At 43.7% G+C, this 24,650-nt stretch overlaps 1 protein-coding gene across 4 annotated transcripts in view; it reads left to right on the top strand.

Moving 5' to 3' along the window:
• TTLL5 (tubulin tyrosine ligase like 5) overlaps positions 1–24,650 on the top strand; it is a 602,590-nt gene that overhangs the window by 262,624 nt on the left and 315,316 nt on the right. For all 4 annotated transcript variants that reach the window (XM_033951293.1, XM_033951292.1, XM_033951290.1 and 1 more), the window contains one exon: positions 5,557–5,598. In XM_033951293.1, coding sequence (XP_033807184.1) covers positions 5,557–5,598 — 42 coding nt within the window. The remainder of the gene's footprint in view (positions 1–5,556; positions 5,599–24,650) is intronic.

Genomic DNA, 24,650 nt, shown 5'->3' with positions numbered 1-24,650 from the left:
AGATTTTTGAAAAAGTCTGCTAATAGAAGATGTATATAAATGGATGGGACGCGCGTCTAAGCGCGCATCATTCTCTAAAGGGGCAATAACCACCCTTATCACATATCCATGCAAGTTGCTAGAAAGTACAATAGGTCAGCAGAGTCTCTGATATACTGCATGACTTTGACTTCTGGAACCAAGAAACATATCAATGATAATTTCTGTTATCTCTGTGCTGTTAATCCATAAGATTAGAACACAGCAGAACGTAGTGTCTGAGGTCAAAAGCCTAGTAGTTATGCAGCAGCTTGAGTTCGATTCCCACTGCAGCTCCTTGTGACGCAACTCTGGATACGTCACTTAGGCTCAAATTCACTAAGCAAACTGAACGTGTACCGATTGGTTTGCGAGCCCTTTGCGATCAAATTTCCCTCCAACCCCATTCACTAAATCCTGTAGCGATCCGATCCCGACCCTCCCATGCAAAATAGCCAAGCGATTGATTCACTAACAATTGCTTAGCTATTTTGAGTCGGGTTCTACTACTGACAAACCCGACTGCTGAGACCTGTCGATAACTGAGTTACCGTCAGGTCTCCAGGTTTTTTGATGGACCTGCCTGTCTTTTTTATTCATTTTTTTCCATGGCCCAGATATTTTGCGTATGTTACACACGCAAAATATCTGCCCCCCCAAAAAAAAATGAATAAAAAAGGTAGGCAGGCCTGTCAAAACCACCCCCACACACAAAAGCCTCCCCCAAGCACAATTGCTCCCCACCCACAACTGACATGACCCTTTCCCTCCTACCCCACGACCCACACGGCATGGCCCTTGCCCCCTCCCGTCATGGCCCACCCACCCCAGCACCAAAAAGTTGGGAGCAGGAGGGGTGCTCAGTCCCTTATGCTCCTAGGCCTCCCACCCCCGGCCCACCTCTGGTTGGCCCAGGCGGTCAGGCCTGGCCCACCCACCCCGGTACCTTTAAAATAGTTGGGAGCAGGAGGGGTGCAAATGGAAATAGATCGTGCACGGGTTGGAGGTTTAGTGAATTTGGGCCTTAATCCTTTGTTGCCCCAGGTACAAACTGAGTACTTATATATCCTATATAATAAAAAGCTAGCCGTGCATGCACACTCCTATCAGCATGCTTCCGTGATCAGTAGGTCTGTGGCCGCAGGAGTGCGCATGCGCGAATCCCCAGCACTTACCTACACTCGCCGGAAGGACTGGACCTCAGCGCTGGACATCTTGCTCTCCTGTCGGCTCCTCTCACGAGCCGCACCAGTGTCAGAGAAGGCTTCCGACGCTGGCGGGGATCGAGAGGAGTTGCGGCGTCACCTCAAGGGGTGGGAAGGGAAGCGCAGAAAAAAAAATCCAGCTGCTACTTTCTTCGCGGGCTGTCGCTTCCCCCTCCTCTCTCCGGCGCACCCAAACCCCTGTTGACCCTCCCACCGCTGAGTCCGGCAATGAGAGGTTTCCTCAACAGGAAGCGGGTTCAATTAAAATGCTCCCGGCAGGTTGGGAGGGGGTGGAGCAGGCTCGCAAACCCGGCAGAGACAGGGCAGGAACGAGACTCCCTGCAGGAGCCGACCTGATGGCTGGAGTTCGCCGCTGAGTCCGGTGAGGGGTGCTTCCCTCAACAGGAACCGTTGGGTCGAATTCAAATACTCTCGGCAGGTCGGGAGGGGGCAGAGCAGGCTCGCACGCCCGGCAGGGACAGGGTAAGAACTAGACTCCCTGCAGGAGCCAGCCCGATGGCTGGAGATTGCTGGACTAGACAGGGGGAGCAGTTAAGGGGGTGCTGCAGTACAGGAGGAGCAGGAAAGAGGTGTTTCTGGACAGGGGGGGAGGTAACGGAAGGGAGGCCTACTGCTGGACAGGGGGAACATGGAAGAGGTGCTGTTAGACGGGGGAGGAGATAACAGGAAGGGAGGCCTACTGCTGGATAGGGGAAGCAGGGAAGAGTTGCTGCTAAATGAGGGGGGGGAGGGAGGTAAAAGGAAGGGAGAAGACTTACTGCTGGACAGGGGGAGAATGAATGGGTGCTGCTGGACAGAGGGAGACTTAAAAAGAAGGAAGAAGGGCTCCTGCTGGTCAGGGGGGAGGTAAAAGGAAGGGAGAAGGGCTACTGCTGGACAGGGGGAGCAGGCAAGGGGTGGTTGTGGACAGCCAAGGAAAGAGAGAGACAGAAAGTGGCCAAGGAGAGAAAAAGAAAGACAGACAGATACACATATATTCTAGTACCCGTTAATGTAACGGGCTTAAAGACTAGTAAATATATAAACTCCTTTGAATGTAACTGAGTCAGTATGGGTTCAGCTGAGGGACATCTTGCCTCACAAATTTGCTTGACTACTTTGAAGGTGTGAATAAACATGTGGATAAAGGTGAGCCAGTTGATATAATGTATCTAGATTTTCAGAAAGCTTTTGATAAAGTTCCTCACGAGAGGCTCCTGAGAAAATGAAAGTGTCATGGGATAGGTGGCAAAGTTCAGTTGTTGATTAGGAATTGGTTATCGGATACAAAATGGAGGGTAGGGTTAAATGGTCATTTTTCTCAATGGAGTAGAGTAAACAGTGGAGTGCCGCAGGGGTCTGTTCTGGGACCGGTGAAATTTAACTTTTTTATAAATGATCTGGAAAACGGAATGATGAGTGAGATGATTAAATTTGCAGATGACAGTAAACTGTTCAAAGTTGTTAAAACGCATGCTGATTATGAAAAATTGCAGGCAGATCTTAGGAAATTGGAAGATTGGGCATCCAAATGGTAGATTAAATTTAATGTGGACAAATGCAAAGTGATGCACATTGGGAAGAATAATCCGAATCACAGTTACCGAATACTAGAATCCACCTTGGGGATTAGCACCCAAGAAAAGGATCTGGGTATCATCGTGGACAATACGATGAAACCTTCCGCCCAATGTGCGGCGGTGGCCAAAAAAGGAAACTGGATGCTAGGAATTATTAAAAAAGGGATGGTTAACAAGACTAAGAATATTATAATGCCCCTGTATTGCTCCATGGTGAGACCTCATCTGGAGTATTGCTTTCAATTCTGGTCTCCTTATCTCAAGAAAGATATAGTGGTGCTAGAAAAGGTTCAAAGAAGAATGACCAGGATGGTAAAGGGGACGGAACTCCTCTCATATGAGGAAAGACTGAAATGGTTAGAGCTCTTCAGCTTGGAAAAGAGATGGCTGAGGGGAGATATGATTGAAGTCTATAAAATGCTGAGTGGAGTGGAACAGGTACAAGTGGATCGATTTTTCACAACGTTAAAAATTACAAAGACTAGGGGACACTCGATGAAGTTACAGGGAAAAAGTTTTTAAAACCAATAGGAAGACATTTTTTTCACCCAGAGAATAGTTAAGCTCTGGAACGCGTTGCTAGAGGATGTGGTAAGAGTGAATAGCGTAGCTGGTTTTAAGAAAGATTTGGACAAGTTCCTGGAGGAAAAGTCTATAGTCTGTTATTGAGAAAGACATGGGGGAAGCCACTTCTTGCCCTAGATCAGTTGCATGAAATATTGCTACTCCTTGGGTTTTGGCCAGGTACTAGTGACCCGGATTGGCCACCATGAGAACAGGCTACTGGGCTTGATGGACCATTGGTCTGACCTGTTATATCTACCTCATCATTCAGTGCTATATCCTTTAACTCTCCTATTTTATTTGTTAGGCTTGTAGCATTTGCATACAGACACTTCAAATTGTGTTTTTTCCTTGCAACTACAGGCTGCTGAGAAGACAGGGAAAATATTTGTCTTTTACTCTGCCTTCCTCCCCCTTGGCTTTCTTTCACCATTATTGGAACCTCTCTACTGGGACTCCCTAAATATCCTGTTTCAATAGTATCCTACAAGGATACCTCACACCAAACCATCTGCTCCTGGGCTACTGTCAGCTTTCCCCCACATCTCAGTTTAAAAGCTATTTTATCTCCTTTTTGCCTGCAGCCTGGTTCCATCACAGTTAAAGTGAAGTCCATCCTTTCGGAACAAACTCCTAGAAGGTTGCCCAGTTCCTAACAAATCTAAATCTCTCATCCCTGCACCATTGTCTCAACCACTGTATTCCTCAGTCATGTGGGAGGAGTATGTGGATTTCTGCAAGACCCGTTTCGTGGGTTGAGGTGAAACACCTACAGTATTGATTCCTCTGGGGAATAACAGAAAGAAGATTATCAAAGGTAAGAACCTAATCTTCACTTTGTTGCCAGAGAATATGGTGAAAGCAGTTAGCTTTGCAGGGTTTGAAAAAGGTTTGGATAATTTTCTAAAAGAGAAGTCTGTAAGCCATTGTTAAGATGGAGTTAGATAAGCAAGACCAAAATTCTCTACATGTGATTAGGAAAACCTGAGACTGGATAAATCTTTTTGGCAAATTTGAAGTTAATTGGCAACACTAATGAGGATGCAGAATAGACAGGACTATTTTCCAAGTACACGGAATAAAAAGTCCTGAATCATTCATGAAATTACAGTATCTTATGGACCATAGAAAGACATTATATAGGGATATAAAAAATGCCCAGTTTTCTGATTAAACCTCAGTACTAACAAGGGCTATAATTTCAAAAGGTGCCTCAAACACCCAGTAGTCAAATCTTCTAATAAAGCCACACATACCTTTGAACTGAAATCTCGTGGGAAACAGGTTAGTAGATTAGCCATGAACTTTTATTCTCCCAGGACAAGCAGGCCAAGATAATCTCACAAGTGAGATGATGTCATCCACGGACGCTTAAAAAGTGTGTGTACCACTTAAAATCTTGACTTCACCGCCATAATTGGGCAAAGTATACATTCTCAGTGTTTCCATCCGTTTAACATAAGGTACGAGTATGTAAAAAATGAATTAATCATGTATGGAAGAGCTCATAGGGGTGCCTAGTTTTAAACAGCAAGAATGCCTCTATTTTAGTCATTTACATGCATATAAATTCACAGTCATGTATTTGAGCAGTTTCTGGCTAAGGGGCATTCAAAAAGCACATACTTTGTGGGTATGCATTCACATGGATGGGTTTATTATAAACTCTGCGTAGTCTTCTGTGATCTAGCTGCAAGCCTTGCGTACAGGTGTGTTTTTGGCCTACTTTCTGTACAGAATAGGCTTCAAGTGCCTCAATCTAGGCCTAGCCCACCACTGCAATAATTTCTCACAACTTGAGTAGAAAAGAATGAAAATGGGCCGCCGTGAGAGTGGACCGCTGGGCGAGATGGACCTCTGGTCTGCCTCAGCGGAGGCAACTTCTTATGTTCTTATGGAACAGTAGCAAACGACAAGGCACTCATAAACTACAGCTGTTATTTTGGAAGTCAGGTCGGTCTGGGGAGTGTGACTGCAACTTTTTGCCCCTCTACCTTGAGCGTATTGTTGTTGCACATAGGGGAATTGTAGCCCGTCTTTATTTCTAGCGCTAGCCTTTTCTGTTAAATCTTTCACTGTTTCATTTCTTTTATATTTAAGTGAATGCATGTTTTTAATCCATCCTGTAAGGTCCACTGTGTGAAAGGGAAGAATTAAAGTAATTTAAATTGATTTTGCTTCTCTTACAGCGCCCTGGCTCTGCTCAGTCACGAACAAATAGCTGTAAATCGGTAAGATCTGTAGTATATTTATTTATTTTGTGATTTTTGTCTTCAGAAGAGTGGTTATTGGGGGGGGGGGGGTCTGTGGGATGGAAGGTGAGGTGGTATGTGTGGGTTCTAGAGCAGCTACTTAACCAATAAATATGTCACCTAAGTGCCAGACTTGTCTCTCACTGAATGTCGTCCCTCCGGAATTACTGCCCCGCCATCGTAAATGGGTCACCTAAGTAGTGACAGCTAGCTGCCTTGTAGTGGCAGCAGCCTGGAAAAAGCAAGAATTTCTCCTTCTGGATGGTGTCCTTAAGAGAATAAACCAGATAGCTTTGATGTGCAAATTAACAGCTCTTCGAAGAAATAGGCTCTCTCATTTCCCGAAAGTTTGGGCTCCCTTTCTTGCTTGGAGTGAGAAATTTCAACCCGTGATGCTTAGAGATGGCACTCACTACACACACACACTATTTTGAGCTTGTTCTATCATATAGGGTGATGGGGGGTCTCAGTAGTGTTAGAGGGATACTTTCAGAATTGACTTGTTAGGTTCATAGACTCTATTTAGGCAACATTGTTTAGCCATGTGCTGAAGAGCTACAGTACATCATAAGTGGAACCCAGGGTGTCATGTTGGTTGTACTTTCATGTCCCTTTGCTATTGTCTGGTGTAATATTGTCTTTTTTTGTATTTTGCTTTATAAGGTTCAATAAATTTTATAAATAAAATAAGGAAAAGTATTTCCTGACATTACCCCTAAGACTAGCAGCCTGAATTCTCAATTCACATCTTCTAGTCTACTGCATCCACATCTCTGGAGGAGACAAAACATAAACATTATTTATCTTTCTTTCCTCTGAGCCAATTCAATGTACCACCACCCTCTTTTGTTTCGCAGTCAACCAGTTTTCAATCATTTCACATCTTTCCAGTACTTAAATGTCTGTATCGTATCTCTTCTATTTTTCCTTTCCTCCAGCATAAACATATTCAGGTCTTCCAGTATCTTCTCATATGTCTTAAGACATGAACCCTGTATCATTTTTGTCATCTTCCTCTGGACTGCCTCAAGTCATAAGAACATAAGCAGTGCCTCTGCTCGGTCAGACCAGAGGTCCATCATGCCCAGCAGTCCATTCACATGGCGGCCCATCAGATAGATGGCCTTAGAATTGTTCTCCAAATGGGACCTCACCAACGACTTGTACGGGAGTATCAACAACTCCTTTTTTTTCTACTGTTATGCCTCTGACAGTGGCGCCTAGCATTTTTCTGACTACAGCCTCCTTATCACATTGCTTTGTCACCTTGAGATCATCTGACACTATCACCCCAAGATTTCTCTCTTGATCTATGCATTCAATCTCTTGCTTCCCCTCAGTACATACTGCTGTTTTGTATATTTACACCCCAAGTCCCTCCTGCAAGAACACCGGCAGGAGGGATGCCCAATTTCTCCTGCCCAGAACCCCCCCCCCCTCCACCTCCCCACAAACATCGCCGGCAGGAAGGATGCCTAGTGCCTCCTGCCAGACACCTCCCCACATCATAAATTAGCCCCCCTGGACTCTCCCAGCCCACCCACCCCTGGACCCCACAGCCCACCCGGAAACCCCACCTTATGCTGATGGCTGGCCAGAGGCATCCTTTCTGCCTCTAGCTAGCTGGCCCGCCTTCACTCGAATGGTGGGCCTGCCCCTTCCTGGTACATTGTGGGATGCATCGGGGAGGGGCCTTAGGCCCTGATTGGCTCAGGTGCTTAAGGCCCCTCCCATAGGAAGGGCCTTAGGCACCTGGGCCAACCGGAATCTGGGAGTGGCCTAAGATTCTGATTGGCCAGATCCCTTAGACCACGATACACTAGGAAGGGGCAGGCCTGCCATTCAAGTGAAGGTGGGCCAGCCATCTAGAGGCAGGAAGGATGCCTCCGGCTGGCCATCAGCATAAGGGTAGGGTGGGTCCGGGGGTGGATTGGCGAGGGGGAGTCTGGGGAGGGGGTGGGCCGGGATGGGGGTCCAGCAGGGGGTGGAAGAGGGGGCTACTTTATGGGGTAGGGAGGTGTCCGGCAGGAGGGACTTGGCATCCCTCCTGCCAGCGATGTTGGAGGGGGGGGTCCGGCAGGAGGGATTGGGCATCCCTCCTGCAGGTAGTCTTCACTGGAGGAGGGGGGTTTGCCACAGCTGCTAAACTTATCGCAGCAGAGAGATCCCTTGCCGCAATAAGCTCAGCAGCCATGTCTGCTGGCCTATATTTCAGGCGTCTACCACAGGCTTAGGGAGGTGTGTAGGGCCGCATAAGGTCACCTAAGGCCACTTCCGGGAAAAGCCACACCTAGCCTTAGGTGAGCTTAGGCAGTCCTGTGCTTCTCCCTAGGCTGCCGGAGGCACCTACAATGTAGGCGGCCTGCCTTGGAATGTTGGTTTTTTTTTTTTTTTTTTATAGTGCGTCCCGATTGGCTGCTTAGGCAGCAGTAGGCCGCCTACAATCGGGATGTCGTTTATAGAATTTGCCTCATGGTGTCAATAATGGTTTTAGCCTAAATAATGTATGTAATTGTGCATAACCCATCTGAATGACATTCATGATCTGTTTTCTCATAGTCAAAGCTGAATCTAAACATAGCCCCAAGATGGTCATCTCCTTTTTCACCTCAATCTGTGCCCCCAATACATCCATACATGTCACCTTATTAGCCTCAGTGTATTCTCCCACTATCATTAGTTCGGTCTTTTTAAAATTTAATTTTAAACCATGCCTTGACATCCATCCACTCACCTCCCTCAATCACTGACTGGTTCAGTCTTACCTCAAGACATTCCGCAAATTGATAAAGACCCTCCTCTTCAACTAAAGATCACCCTCTGTCTTCTCCCCCCCTTAAACCCCCTCTCTCCTCTCTCCCCTGCCTATCTTCTCCCTAAATTTCAATATAGTCCTCTCCTAGTCCTTACACTGACATACTTTATCTAAACTCATAGAACTGTTCTTAAACTAAACTACTTATATGTAAAGTCTACTCTTAATTTGCTTATTCTCCCTTTATTTAAATTACATCACATTCTTATAGTCCAAACATTTAAACCTGTTGTACTTCTTATATGTCAAATTACTCTCCATTGTGTATGTTCACTTGTAGACCGTTCTGAGCTACTGGGAGGACGGGATAGAAATCTAAATAAATAAATAAATAAATAAATAAATAAAATAAATAAGACCCCAAATAGTAGATATGTTGCAGTCTATCAATAATTGAAAATAATAATAAAATTTTCCAATGCAATAGGGGATGGTATGCTGAACAAAGGGTCTTGCATCCACTCCTGCGAGCCCATTACACTTCCACCTTCTCCTTGCTGTCCCCAGTCGGTCATTTCTTCTGCAAGCCTGTAGGAGTAACTGTGATCTGCTCAGTCTTTTTTTTGTTTTTCAAGTTGTTTTTTTGGGGGGGTTTGTGCTTCTCTTCAGCTCTCGGAGAGAATCCCCAGGAAAGAGACTTGGGAGTACTTGAAGACAAGTCAATGAAATCATCCATACAATGTGCTGTGGCGGCGAAAAGGGTGAAGAGAATGCTAGGAATGATTAAGAAGGGGATAACGAACAGATCTGAAAAGATTATCATGCCGTTATACCGGGCCATGGTATGCCCTCACCTGAAATACTGCGTCCAACACTGGTCGCCGTACATGAAAAAGAACATAGTACTACTCAAAAGGGTCCAGAGAAGAGCGACAAAAATGGTTTAAGGGACTGAGGGAGTTGCCGTACAACAAGAGGCTAGAGAAACTGGGCCTCTTCTCCCTTGAAAAGAAAAGACTGAGAGGGGACATGATTGAAACATTCAAGATATTGAAGGGAATTGACTTAGAAGAGACAGAGAGATTGTTTACCATCTCCAAGGTGAAGAGAATGAGAGGGCACTCACTAAAGTTAGAAGGGAAAAGATTCCGTACAAACGTAAGGAAGTTCTTTACCCAGAGAGTGGTAACGGTCTGAAACGCTCTCCCGGAGGCTGTTATAGGGGAAAGCACCCTTCAGGGATTCAAAACAAGGTTGGACAAGTTCCTACTTGAACAGAACATATGCAAGTAAGACTAGACTCAAATAGGACACTGGTGTTTGACCTACGGGCTGCTGCGTGAGTGGACTGCTGGGCACGATGGACCACTGGTCTGACCCAGCAGTGGCAAATCTTATGTTCTTTTGCTCCAGTGACTGCCTAGCCTGCATGAGAGGAGCAGACTTTGGACTGCAGCTTACAGGTGGATCCTACGAGGATCTGCTCAGTCAGCCTGCTTGAACCGTGGAGCTTGGGAATTTCCCCTTCTGTTTGCTCACTCCGTGACTTGATCAGGAATGCTAACGCCAATTGTATTTCTTCGGAGCACACACGGTGTTGGCTGCATTTTCCTCCTCCCTCCTTGCAGTGTTTGGATTCTGGTCCTGGGGTTTGAGGCTCAGTCCAGCTATGGCCCAGATGGGAGCTGAAGTCAGATAAGGCAACTTTCTTGGTTGCAGAGGTCCTCTCACAGAGGAGCTGTGGCAGGCTGCAGCACATCTTCCCAGCATCTGGACTGTGAGTACGACTGTCACAGCCCACAGGGCAGTTCTTGGGGGGGGGGGGGTCTGAATTTGCTGTTTTTCTGATTATAACTTGAAGTAGCCTTGTTCCTCCACCCCCACAATCCAAAAATCACTGGTTTTGGCTGTTCTATGGTAGAGTTACAGCTGTTTTTTCAGCGGGAAATCCTGGTAAGGGCCATCTTGGAATTTTCCTGATTTTTTTCTTTTTTAATTCTTTATTCATTTTTAAGCTTTCATCAAGTGTACAAAATTCATATTAACAATATTAAATAGACCACTTGAACATCTTATCAGTATACTTTATAAACATAAAAGCAACCCTCCCCCACCCTCCCTCTAAGCCCATTATTAATTGTAAGATCATAAACCCTTCAATAGAAACCCTCCCCCCCTCCCAACACTAAGTGGTGTATAATTAATAGAAAAATGGCATTTAATCATGGCAAAAAGATGTTAATGGCTCCCATATTTTTATAATTTCCATTCTGTACCGCCAGTGATCTTTCCATTCTATATAGGTGACACAACGAATTCCATCAGAAATTAAAATTAAGTCTACTGTGGTCTTTCCAGTTATTAGTAATATGTTGGATGGCAACTCCTCTCATGATCAATAAAAGTTTATTGTTACACGATGATATCTGACTCTTTTTTCTCATAGACATTCCAAATATCACAGTATCATAAGATAACGCTACATGATTTTCCAATAAACAATTTATTTGATCCCAAATTGAATTCCAAAAGGCTAAGATATGGGGACAGTAATACAAAAGATGATCCAAAGTCCCTACATCAAGATTACAATGCCAGCATCTATTAGACAAGGAACTACTTAATTTTTGTAATCTAACTGGGGTCCAAAAAGCTCTATGTAAAAGAAAAAACAAGTTTGCCTCATAGATACATCTTATTCTCCAAGACCAAATTTGTGGCCATTGAGATGCTGAAATCTGATGCTTAATCAATGCTCCAAATATCCCTAAGCCCATTTTTAGGCTTTTTTTTAGTCAGATCACTAATAGTTTTATACCACTGCGCGGCCTGGTGACCGAAAAAGTCCGCCTGAAAACATAAAAATTCCATACTGTATTGGGTAGTAAGAGTTTTCCATTCAGGGAACCCTGCCTGAATGGCCTGCTTCAATTGCAACCAACGAAAACATTGTGATTTATGAAGCCCAAATTTATGTTGCAATTGTGTAAAATCAAGCAATTTACCATTAGAAATAACATCATTCAAAGTTTGTATTCCTGCAATTATCTAATGCTTCCAGATGACCTTGAATTCGCCAATTTGAATCTTGGAGTTTAGCCATATGGTTTGATTTGTTGATTTGTTAATAGGAATAGCTGTTAAATTACTGACAAATCGTAAGGTTTTCCAAGTATCCATTAAAATTCTATTTTCTTTATATAATCTGGGCATCTTGATACTGAGAACATGAGAAAGATGTAAAGGAAACATGAGTCGCCATTCCAAATATAACCAATTAGGAGTGTACTCAATGAGCTCCGGGAGGACCCAATACATGCCTTGACATAAAATATAGGCCTGATGGTACCTATAAAAGTTTGGAAAATTTACCCTACCCTCCTTAATTGGCTTTTATAAAGATACTAAAGCAATTCTAGGAGTTTTACCAAGCCAAATAAATTTGATAATAATCAAATTCAATTTTTTATAGAAAGACCCCTGAAAAAACACTGGTATCATACCCATTTGATAGCAAACCACAGGCAATATCATCATTTTAACGGTTTGAACCCCCACCAAGATAAATGTAATGGATTCCAATGTTGACATAATTCTGTAACCTTTTTTAATAAAAGTTTTTCATTCTCTTTTACCGTATCATCCACTGTATTTTTAATCCATCTTCAAGTTTCAAGTTTATTATTACATTTGATTAATCGCTTAATCCGAATTCTAAGCGATGTACAGATTAATAAAAATTACAGAGTAAAGGAAGACAGACTTAAAATGGCAAGTAACAAAACAACTAAAACATAAGAATAAATTAAATTACACATACAAGTAGAAACATTAGGAACAGTGGCGTACCAAGGGGGGGGGGGGGGGGGGGGGCGGTGCGCCCCAGGTGCCAGCCCTAAGGGGGTGTTCCCGGCCTTGCCGTTCAGTCCCCCGCCACCCCCGAAGGACCGCTCGCCCCACTGACCTTCCTGCACCACCTGTGAAGCAGCCCGCAGCAGGATCGCGAAGTCAGCGTCAGCAATCCCTGCGCTGCTTCCTGCGCCGCGATCCCGCCCCTTCTCTGACGTCAGAGGAGGGGCGGGACCGTGGCGCAGGAAGCAGCGCAGGGATCGCTGACGCTGACTTCGCGATCCTGCTGCGGCTGCTTCATAGGTGGTGCGGGGAGGCCAGGGGGGCGAGCGGTCCTTCGGGGTGGGTCGGGGCATCAGGCCTTCAGGGTGGGGCGGGCGGGCAGGCAAGCAGGCTTTCAAGGGGGAGGGGGTGACAGGCAGGCAGGCTTTCAAGGGGGGACAGGCCTTCGGGGGGGTGCAGACCTTCAAGGGGTGCAGGCCTTCAATGGGGGCAGGCAAGCCTTCAGGGGGGGTGCAGGCCTTCGGGGGGGGTGTAGGCCTTTGGGGGGGTGCAGACCTTCAAGGGGGGGGAACAGGCCTTCAAGGGGGGAAAGGCAGGCAGGCCTTCAAGGGGGGGACAGGCCTACAAGGGGGGGACAGGCCTACAAGGGGGTGGGACAGGCCTTCAAGGGGGGGTGCAGGCCTTCAAGGGGGAGACAGGCCTTCAAGGGGGGTAAAGGGAGGCAGGCCTTAAAGGGGGGACAGGCCTACAAGGGGGGGACAGGCCTACAAGGGGGGGACAGGCCTACAAGGGGGTGGGACAGGCCTTCGGGGGGGGGTGCAGACCTTCAAGGGAGTGCAGGCCTTAGGGGGGGGTGCAGGCATTCAAGGGGGTGCAGGCCTTCAAGGGGGGCAGGCAGGCCTTCAGGGGGGGTGCAGGCCTTCGAGGGGGAGTGTAGGCCTTTGGGGGGGGTGCAGACCTTCAAGGGGGTGCAGGCCTTCAAGGGGGGGAACAGGCCTTCAAGGGGGGAAAGGCAGGCAGGCCTTCAAGGGGGGGGACAGGCCTACAAGGGGGGGACAGGCCTACAAGGGGGTGGGACAGGCCTTCAAGGGGGGGACAGGCCTTCGGGGGGGGTGCAGACCTTCAAGGGAGTGCAGGCCTTCGGGGGGGGTGCAGGCCTTCAAGGGAGGCAGGCAGGCCTTCAGGGGGGGTGCAGGCCTTCGGGGGGGGGGGGTGTAGGCCTTTGGGGGGGGTGCAGACCTTCAAGGGGGTGCAGGCCTTCAAGGGGGGGAACAGGCCTTCAAGGGGAGAAAGGCAGGCAGGCCTTCAAGGGGGGGACAGGCCTACAAGGGAGGGACAGGCCTACAAGGGGGTGGGACAGGCCTTCAAGGGGGAGACAGGCCTTCAAGGGGGGGAAAGGCAGGCAGGCAGGTCTTAAAGGGGGGACAGGCCTACAAGGGGGGGGACAGGCCTACAAGGGGGTGGGACAGGCCTTCAAGGGGGGGGACAGGCCTTCGGGGGGGGTGCAGGCCTTCAAGGGAGTGCAGGCCTTCGGGGGGGTGCAGGCCTTCAAGGGGGTGCAGGCCTTCAAGGGGGGAAAGGCAGGCAGGCAGGCCTTCAAGGGGGGGACAGGCCTACAAGGGGGGGAGAAGCTACAAGGGGGTGGGACAGGCCTTCAAGTGGGGGACAGGCCTTCGGGGGGGAGGGTGCAGACCTTCAAGGGAGTGCAGGCCTTCGAAGGGGGGGTGCAGGCCTTCAAGGGGGTGCAGACCTTCAAGGGGGGACAGGCCTGCAAGGGGGGGAAAGGCAGGCAGGCAGGCCTTCAAGGGGGGACAGGCCTACAAGGGGGGGAGAAGCTACAAGGGGGTGGGACAGGCCTTTAAGTGGGGGACAGGCCTTCGGGGGGGGTGCAGGCCTTCGGGGGGTGCAGGCCTTCGGGGGGTGCAGACCTTCAAGGGGGGGACAGGCAGGCAGGACTTCAAGGGGGGGACAGGCCTACAAGGGGATGGGACAGGCCTTCAAGGGGGGTGCAGGCCTTCAAGGGGGGACAGGCAGACCTTTAAGGGGGGACAGGCCTTTGGGGGGACCATGATTTAGAAGTACACGGAGGGAAGGGGGTGTTCAAAGAGACGTGCATATGCCAAACTTTGGGGGGGGGGGAAGAAATAATGGGTCTAAAAATAGAGGAGAGGGAGAGAGATGATGGACTATGGGATTTAGGGAGGGAAGGAACAGAAAGGGAGAGAAATTGGACACAAGGGATGGTGTGGAGGAGGGATAGAGATACTGGATAGGAGGGTAATTAGGAAAAGAAAGGGAGAGATGGTGGACTCTGGGATGGTGGGGAAGGAGGGAGAGATGCCGGATGAAAGGGTATTTAAGAAAAGGTGGATCTGTGGAGGGAGATGAAAAAAAGGAAAGATACCAGACTTCCTGGGAAGGGAAGGGAAATGGAAAGGGAGGACAGAGTTGGCAGATGGATGGTTAGCATGCAGAAAGAAGGAGACCCTGGCAAGCAAGTTATCAGAAGAAAACCAGAGCCTTGGACCAACAAGATTTGAAATATAACCAGACAACAAAAGGTAGAAAAATTAATTTTATTTTCTGTTTTGTGATTATAATATGTCAGATTTGAAATGTGTATCCTGCCAGAGCTGGTGTTGGACTGCAAACGTGAGCTAGGATTTAACAAAAGGAGAAAAAGTCCTTTTTGTTTCTTTATTTTATTTACACCACAGCGCCAGTGTGGTTAGGAGAAGGCAAAGGGGGTGAAAAAGCTATAAAACCCACCAGGAGTTTTGAAAAAAAATCACCCAACTGGGCAGGAAAATCGAATTGAAAAACCAATTCAATAGGGCTGAATCGAATCAAAATTTTTTTTCCTGTATCTGGCAGCATTAGTTTGCGCTACTGTCTTAGACTTTAGGACCTGGGATTGGGGAGAGATGGCATCCTCAGTACTTTATAATGCAAGTGAAACGAGGATTTGGTCAGACTTTTAAAGGGTCTGCAGAAAAAAAATATTGTATAAGCCGGGGACATGAGACAGCAGGAAATGGGAACTTTTCTTCCTTCTATTTTTGTGAATGGAAAGGCTGAGGATGTCAGAGAGTTCAGTTAAAATATGTGCTTTATAAGAAAATATAATAATGTGTTTTATAAAGTTTATAGCATAGCTGGCCTACCCAGTGAGGTGTTCCTAGTGGTGATGGTGGCAGCGTGTCAATGTGTTGAGAGGAAGAGGTGGTCTGGGAAATTCTGCTGAGCAAACTCCGGGCCCATTTCCACCCCCCAGTTAGTCCACTCCACTCAACTGGTTCACACACTGAGTGGGTGTTTGGGTGTTGTTTTGGGATCTCTTTCAGTAGTTTATCTCCTTCTGGTCCAAGGAAGGAAACTTTGTTATCCTTGGCATTGACCTACAGAATATGTTTGTAACAGCGCTGCTTGTGTGGCATTAGGCTATGTAGTGATCGAAAGAAAAAAACAGACCTTTGCACATTTTTGCACTATATGGTGGGTGTATGAGGAGATTCACATTTCCTGCACAGCTAAGTCCATGTAAAGTTACCTTGTGCTGTATTTGACATCTAGCAAGATCTCTGTTTGAAAGGAAAGATCTAAACTTAAAAATGAAGTGGCCAGAAGTTATGGTAAAAGCAGATAGTGTAGCTGGTTTTAAGAAAGATTTGGACAAATTCCTGGAGGAAAAGTCCATAATCTGTTATTAAGACATGGGGGAAGTGTCTGCTTGCCCTGGATCGGTAGCATGGAATGTTGCTACTCTTTGGGTTTTGACCAGGTATTAGTGTCCTGGATTGGCTACCATGAGAATGGGCTACTGGGCATGATGGACCATTGGTCTGACCCAGTTAGGCTATTCTTATGTTATGTTCTCATCTGTAGGGGCCTTTGTTTTCACTTCTTATTTTAATGTATTTTTTTTCTGGGAACTTATCAGTGTTTTTATAATGGGAACAAAAATGGAAGAGAATTAATGTGTGTGGGATGAGGGGGTAACTAATTTCTTCAGCTAAATAATTCAATCCACTTCAAACAGACATAGGAGAACTCACGCACCATTCACACACCCTCCAACCAAAAAGTCAAAAGAAAAAAACTGTTCGACCCCCTCCTAACACTCGACCCCCAACTCTACAACCAATTGACATCGACCACAGACTGCAAAACCTTCAAAAAGAAATAAAAACCCTTCTATTCAAAAACACATAAAACCGAACTAACACAATCAGAACTGTCCCAAGCATCACCTGCAACTACTCCATATGTACTTCTGATGTTATGACAATTCAGACATAATTTATGTTATGTTATGTTTGGAATATAAGAAAATTTTCACTGCCTGTTTCTATTCTGACCATTTATTCTGTTTCATGGTCATTACAAAAAATATTTTTTTACATAGGGGGGGGGGTGTCAAAAAATGATGGGCCCCGGGTGCCACATACCCTAGGTACGCCACTGATTAGGAAACTTGGGAATGAATTACAATTTAATTATAAAGTAGTACAATTAGGGTTAAAAACAAAAGTGAAGGGAATAACAAATATCAAAATGGTCTAGGTTAAAATCAGAGCCGTAAGCAATTCAATTAATCGTTGAATGCATCTTTAAAAAGAAGACTTTAAATTGCTCTTAAATTTTTAAAGATTCTTTTCCTCTTTAAATATAATGGGAGGGCATTCCAGGATTGGGGAGCCGTTACAGAAAAAATAGACTGCCATCTCGTATTGATAATTTTAAGAGAGTGTATGACCAACAAATGTTGGTCGTTTGAACGCAAAAGTCTAGGTGAGGTATATGGAATTAAAACTCTATAGATAAAAGCTGGGGTTTTAAATATCAAAGATTTAAAAGTGAGCAGGCACAGTTTGTACATAATACGGTGAGCGACTGGAAGCCAGTGAGCTTTTTTTAGTAAGGGAGAAACATGATCAAATTTTTTGGCTTTCGTAATAAGTTTGATTGAAGCGTTCTGAATGATTTGTAAACGTCTAATTTATTTTTGCGCTAGACTTTTGAATAGGGCATTACAAAAGAAAATGAATCAAACATACTTTTTAAACAATGTACCTTGAGTGGAAGAATTTCAGATTTATTCCAATTTATTTTGTATCCTGAAAATTTTCCAAACCTTTCAATCAACTCTAACAGGCAAGGAATGGAGGAACCTGGATTTCTCAAATAAAGTAAAATATCATTGGCATAAGCAGAGAGTTTATATTCACATTCATTACAAGGAATACCCTGTATCCCCTTTGCCTGTTTAATAGCTAACAACAAGGGTTCCAAAACAATATCAAAAAGCAAAGGAGATAGTGGACAACCCTGTCTAACTCCCCTATGCAAATGAAAACGATCCGATAAATTATTATTAATATATAATCTTGCCATAGGGGAGCTATACAAAGTTTGAATCATTTGAATAAATCCCGAACCTATACCAAACCATTCCAATGCCTGATACATGAATGTCCATTCCACTCTATCAAATGCTTTTTCCGCATCTAAAGATATGGCAAAAGCCGGTTCATTCATGCTTTTAGTTAAATTTAATGTGTGAAAAGCCAATCTAGTATTACTAGAAGAATGTCTGTTCGCAATGAATCCAGTTTGGTGTACATCAATTATGAAAGGGAGAGCCTTAGCCAACCTCAAGGCCAATGTTTAACTAATAATTTTCCATCCACATTAATTAAAGATATCGACCTGTAATTTGAGACCAAAGTGGGATCTTTATTTGGCTTTGCAAAACAATAGTCAAAGATTCTGCCATAGTACCTGTAATACAACCCTTATTTAGTTGAAACTGATATAAATTTAGTAAATGGGGTAATAAAGAATTTTGAAATGTTTTATAAAATTACACTGTAAAACCATCCCCACCTAGAGCGGATCCAACTCTAAGAGACTTCAACGCTGTTTCTAATTCTTTTAATGATATAGGCTCATCTAAACTTCTTTTTATATGATCAGGAAGTTTTCAACCCTCTAAAAAATTTAAAAATTCCAAACCATTTTTAACTTATCATCATAAGACTCGGAAGAATACAAATCTTTATAAAAATTAAGAAATTGACTTAAAATATTACTAATCTGAGTATATGTATTTCCTTTTTCATCTTTTATTGCTATTTTTTTACTCTTCTTTTTTTTTTTGCTTTAAGATAATTTGCAAGTAGTCTTCCCGCCTTATTAGAACTTCCATAATACAAGGTTTGCTGGGAAAACAAATTTTTCCTCGCCAATCTTGAAGAAATCTCATTATATTTCCCCTTTACCTTTAAAAGAGCTTGTAAGGTATCTTGCTGCCATTTATCAACTAATTTAGATTCCAAATATTTAATTTCTTTTTCCAAATCAGTAAATTGCTTAGCAAGTTGTTTTTTAATATGTGCAGAATAGGAAATAGTATGACCTCTCATAGTAGCTTTAAAAGCATCCCATAATATTTCGGTATTAATATCTTCTGAAGTATTTATTTGGAAAAACTCAGATACCTTTAACTTAAATTCTTCAAGAAAAGCTCAATCCGCAACCAATGTATTATCTAATCTCCATATTGATCTATTTTTATCCTGTTCATCCAACCTAAATTTGATCCAAACCCCTCCATGATCCGACAAAATAATTGGATCAATGGAAGCATGTGTCACTTGCTGCACCAATGAATTAGAAACCAAAATATAATCAATACTTGAAAAAGACTTATGAACTTGTGAGTAAAAAGAAAATTCCTGATCATTAAAATGAAGAATACCCCATATATCTTTTAAATCACAAGAATGTACCAAATTATCTAACCCTAATGATTTTATATTTTTACTTGGTTTTTTATCCATAAAAGGATTTTTCCTGATTTGAATACTCAGACTTCTTTAAAAAGCCTTGTTTTGGAGTTTAACCACTAGGGATGGAGTCCTCACGCTTCAATAACATGAATTCATGCAAGGTTTGTGCCGGTTGGGCATCTACCATGCATGCTGGGGAGGTGGGGACCATGGGTTCAGCCGCTGACCGACTTATTAATGCTGCCAAATGACTGTTGCAACAATTAGGGAATGATTTTGCCTTCTCAGAGTCCCATAATGCAGCACCAGTACCTAATAAAGGTTCTGATAGCCCCAAAGTGAAAAGAAAGTGCTCTAACCTTCCTCTTGAAAGGGGCTCTCAGTCCTCTATGCCCTTTACACCTGACTTTGTGAACTTGCTCTGACAAGCCTATGTTGGCGATGCTGGTGCGTCTTCCAGGTCAGCTAGAGAGCGACCATCTGTGCAGCCTCCTAGTGTTTCAGCATCATGGAGGCCCATGTCTCCCCTGACACCAACAGCTGGTCAAATGGGGGTCCCTGAAGATGAAGATCTGGATGCTTATCTTCTTTCACATAGTGAAGCGTTGATCAGAGACGATCCAAGTGGAACTTTGCCAAAAGCTTTCTGAAAATCTACATACACTACATCAACCAGCTCACCTTTATCCACATGTTTATTCACACCTTCAAAGAAGTCAAGCAAATTGGTGAGGCAAGATCTCCCTCAGCTTGAACTCATGCTGACTCTGTCCCATTAAATCATGTTCGTCTATGTGTTCCACTATTTTGCCTAGCACTTAAGTCAGGCTTACCGGTCTGTAATTTCCCAGATCTGCCTTGGAACCCTTTTTAAAAATTAGCATAACATTGGCCACCTTCCAATCTACAGGTACTACAGATGATTTTAGCAACAGGTTATAGATCACTAACAGCAAGTCAGCAATTTCATGTTTGAGTTTTTAGTATGTAGACAGATAGTGGAGATGACCAAGAAAACAAAGGTGCTGTTTATTCTGTTTATTTCGTAACTCTGCTTTTATTAGTATACTTGCCTGACACGTGTTTCGGCCTATGCAGCCTGCCTCAGGAGCCTACAACGTAAAGACACACATACATCATTAAAACCATGTCAGATATTAAGAACTAATATACAAATAAAGAACACTATTAATAAATAAAAATTACATGCATATTATAATAAAACATTAACAATATTAATGAAAAGAAACCCCAACAAAATTAAAAGAAAAAAAATGAAGAAAAAAAAGAGAACAATTGTGTGTATGTTAAATGTATATAGGCAGCTCAGTTGGTGACATTGTTAAATTTAAAGTTTATATATAAAAGCTAATAAACTGCTCATTACAAACATCACCTGAGCAGTCACTCTGCTCTATATAAGCATATAAATTATTCATTGCTAACATCATCTAAACAGATATAACACACAGGCAGCAAAACTAGACCCCCAACTCGCTAATCTACTAATCACGACCCCAGACTCCAAAGCTTTCAGAAAAGAAATAAAAACCCTGCTATTCAAGAAATCCATGAAGACTAACTAACACCGTATGAAACATTTCAATCTCCTCTGTAACACCTCTGGACGAGTCCAGAAATCCTCTTCTGTAATCCGCAAGGTAATGGCAGAATAAAAATCACTAATGTAATATATGATCATATAAGCTCCTCAATGTAAAAGTCATCTGAGCAGATCCATTTCTATATATAAGAAATTATAATATAGCAGGTGATTAAATATATATATATATATATATATATATATAGCAAGTTAAATTATATAGCAATTAAAAAAAAAATATGTATATAGCATTATATATATACTAGTGTTTAAGCCTGTTATATTAACGGGTGTTAGAGTAGATGTCTGTCTGTCTGTTTTTTTTTCCTTTGTCTCTCTCTCCTTGGATGCTGTCTGTCTGTCATTCTTTCTGTCTGTGTCTCTCCCTGACCCCCTGTGATCACGTCAGAGGGAACGTGCTACCGAGGTGGAGAGCGGCCTGCGAGGTTCGCTACAGCCAGCTGGCGAACCTCAGCAGGCTGCTTTGAAGAGGAGCAGCAGTGGCGGCAGCGGTTGGTGAGTGAGGGTGGGAGGGGGGAGTCGCCGGCATGTTCCCTGCCTCCGTGTTTGAAAATGGAATTCGGCACGGACCCAGACACCACGGTGGCAGGGCACCGTCCTAAGTGTGCATGCGCGCTTAGGGTTTTATTATAGAGGATACAGCAGGTGAGTTGATTAAATTTGCAGATGACACTGAACTTTTCAAAGTTGTTAAAACATATGCGAATTGTGATGAGACATGGGTGCATCACTGCGACCCAGAGAGCAAAAGACCAAGCATGATAAAGTAAAGGAAGCGGTGCTCACCTGTCTTTGGGAGCAACCAAAAAACTTCTTCTCGGCATGAATGCAGAAGCTAGTTGAACGATACAACAAATGCATCGTCTTGCTTAGGAACTATGTGGAAAAGTGATATTTTCAGTTGCTCACGGTTCCTTCTATTAAAGCTGTTAAAGGACTGGTCAACTTGGAATTAGTGAATTATCTAGACAAATTTAACATTCGTAGTGAACACCATTCAGGATTTAGAAAAGGTTTTAGCACTGAGAAGTTTTAGTCTCGATTCTCAATCACCTCTACGGTCTTTTTAGTAAAGGCACAAGCACACTGATTTTACAACTAGACTTCAGTAGTGCTTTTGATCTAGTTGATCATGAAATATTGTTACACTGCCTAGATGCAATGGGACTTAGGGGAAGAGTTTGGAACTGGTTTCAGGGTTTCCTAACAAAAAGAACATATCGAGTGGTTAGTGATGGGACTTACTCTAACCACTGGAAAAAACCCTCGGTAGTACCCCAGGGCTCCCCACTATCACCTACATTATTCAACATCTATATATCATCCATAGGACACCTATTGCAAAAGTTAAATTTAAACTACTATATATATGCTGATGATATTTCTATTCTAATCTCCTTGAATAGCATAACAAATGAAACTCTAGAATACATTTCACATATTATGACCAAAATCGAACATTGGACAACCAACTTTAAACTGAAACTAAACACAGAAAAGACAAAAGTTTTCTTAGCAAGCCCAAAAGATAAAATTACTAGAACATCACTACATCTAAAAGATCATGACACCCTATTTCAAAAACCATAAAAATATTCTGAGTCACACTAGACACACACCTGACCATGGCTGACCACACAAATATAGTGGTGAAGTACTTTTTTGCACTGTGGAAATTAAGGACCATTAAAAATTACTTTGATCCTTTATCATTTAGATTATTGGTGCAGTCTTTGGTATTATCTACCTTGGACTATTGCAATATCGTTTATCTGGGCATACCTAAAAAAAAACAGTGAGAAAATTAAGAATAGTTCAGAACACGTCTGTCCGCTTGATATTTGGATTGAAGAAAAGTGATCATGTTAGTCCCTACTACAAGCTGCTGCACTGGCTGACTATAGAGGCACAAATAATGTTCAAGTTTTCCTGTATTTGTTTCAAACTGGTATGGGGACTAGCTCCCACTTATCTTCTATCTCATTTTGTGCTATATAGTCCAACAAGGACAACCAGAAATTGTAACCTTTTTGCATACCCGAGCATCACTGGCTTTAAATACAAATCTTTCTTAGATAGAACTCTCATGTATCAAGCAAGTAAACAGCAGTCTTGTTTAGGCAACTACATTAATGGAACTAGGTTGACTTACGGTGCCTTCAGGAAAGAAATTAAAACTGCATTGTTAGATAGATTTATCTTCTAAACAGAAGCTACACAAAAAAAAAATACCAGCAATTGTATTACGGTATATCTATTCTTGGACCTTTATGTGAAGAAAATCAAGAAAAACAAGAAAAAAAGGAAGCCGATAAGGTTCTCCAAACTAGTGGCGGAGAAAATAAAGGCGAAAGAGTTGGCGTTCGTGAAATATAAAAAAACCCAAGAAGAGGAGAGCAGAAAGGACTACAGGGTGAAACTGAAAGAAGCCAAGAGAGAGATATGTCTGGCGAAAGCACAGGCGGAAGAACAAATGGCTAAAAATGTAAAAAAGGGAGACAAAATTTTTTTCAGATATATTAGTGAAAGGAGGAAGATGAAAAATGGAATTGCTAGGCTAAAAGATGCTGGGAACCAATATGTGGAGAGTGATGAGGAAAAAGCAAATATGCTAAACAAATACTTCTGTTCTGTGTTCACAGAAGAAAATCCTGGAGAAGAACCGAGATTGTCTGGCAAAGTTACACGAGAAAATGGAGTAGATTCTGCTCCGTTCATGGAGGAGAGTGTTTATGAGCAACTTGAAAAATAGAGGTGGACAAAGTGATGGGACCAGACGGGATCCGTCCCAGGATACTAAGGGAGCTCAGAGAGGTTCTGGCAAGTCCTATTAAAGACTTGTTCAACAAATCTCTGGAGATGGGAGTGATTCCTGGGGATTGGAGGAGAGTGGATGTGGTCCCTATTCATAAAAGTGGTCACAGCCTCACTTCAGTTGTTGGAAAAATAATGGAAGTGCTGCTGAAAGAAAGAATGGGTTACAGGATCCGAGGCAACATGGCTTTACAAAAGGTAAATCGTGCCAAACGAACCTGATTGAATTTTTTGATTGGGTGACCAGAGAGCTGGATCAAGGACATATGCTAGATGTAATTTACTTAGATTTTAGCAAAGCCTTTGATATGGTTCCTTATAGGAGGCTGTTGAACAAACTTGAAGGGCTGAAGTTAGGACTCAAAGTGGTGAACTGGGTTAGAAACTGGCTGTCGGACAGACGCCAGAGAGTGGTGGTTAATGGAAGTTGCACGGAGGAAGAAAAAGTGAGTGGTGGAGTCCCTCAGTGTTCGATGCTGGGGCCAATCCTGTTCAATATGTTTGTGAGTGACATTGCTGAAGGGTTAGAAGGAAAATTGTGCCTTTTTGCAGATGATACCAAGATTTGTAACAGAGTAGAAACATAGAAAATGATGGCAGAAAAGGACCATGGCCCATCTAGTCTGCCCACACTAGTGACCCACCCTCCTAACTTCCTCCACGAAGAGATCCCACATGCCAATCCCATCTTTTCTTAAAATCTGGCACACTGCTGGCCTCGATTACCTATAGTGGAAGATTATTCCAGCGGTCAACCACCCTCTCGGTGAAGAAAAATTTTCTGGTGTCGCCATTTAAGATGGGATTGGCACCGAAGAGGGAGTGGAAAATATGAAAAAGGATCTGCAAAAGTTAGAGGAATGGTCTAATGCCTGGCAACTAAAATTCAATGCAAAGAAATGCTGAGTAATGCATTTGGAGATTAATAATTGGAAGGAACTGTATATGCTGGGAGGAGAGAAGCTGATATGCACGGACGGGGAGAGGGGTGATAGTGTCCGAAGATCTAAAGGCGAAAAAACAGTGTGACAAGGCAGTGGCTGCTGCCAGAAGGATGCTGGGCTGTATAAAGAGAGGTGTAGCCAGTAGAAGGAAGAAGGTGTTGATGCCCCAATACAGGTCATTGGTAAGGCCCCACTTGGAGTATTGTGTTCAGTTTTGGAGACCGTATCTGGCAAAGGACGTAAGAAGACTT

The sequence above is a fragment of the Geotrypetes seraphini genome, chromosome 7, assembly GCF_902459505.1.
Source record: "Geotrypetes seraphini chromosome 7, aGeoSer1.1, whole genome shotgun sequence".
Lineage (NCBI taxonomy): Eukaryota > Metazoa > Chordata > Amphibia > Gymnophiona > Dermophiidae > Geotrypetes > Geotrypetes seraphini.
This window is presented reverse-complemented; position numbering and strand designations above follow the sequence as displayed.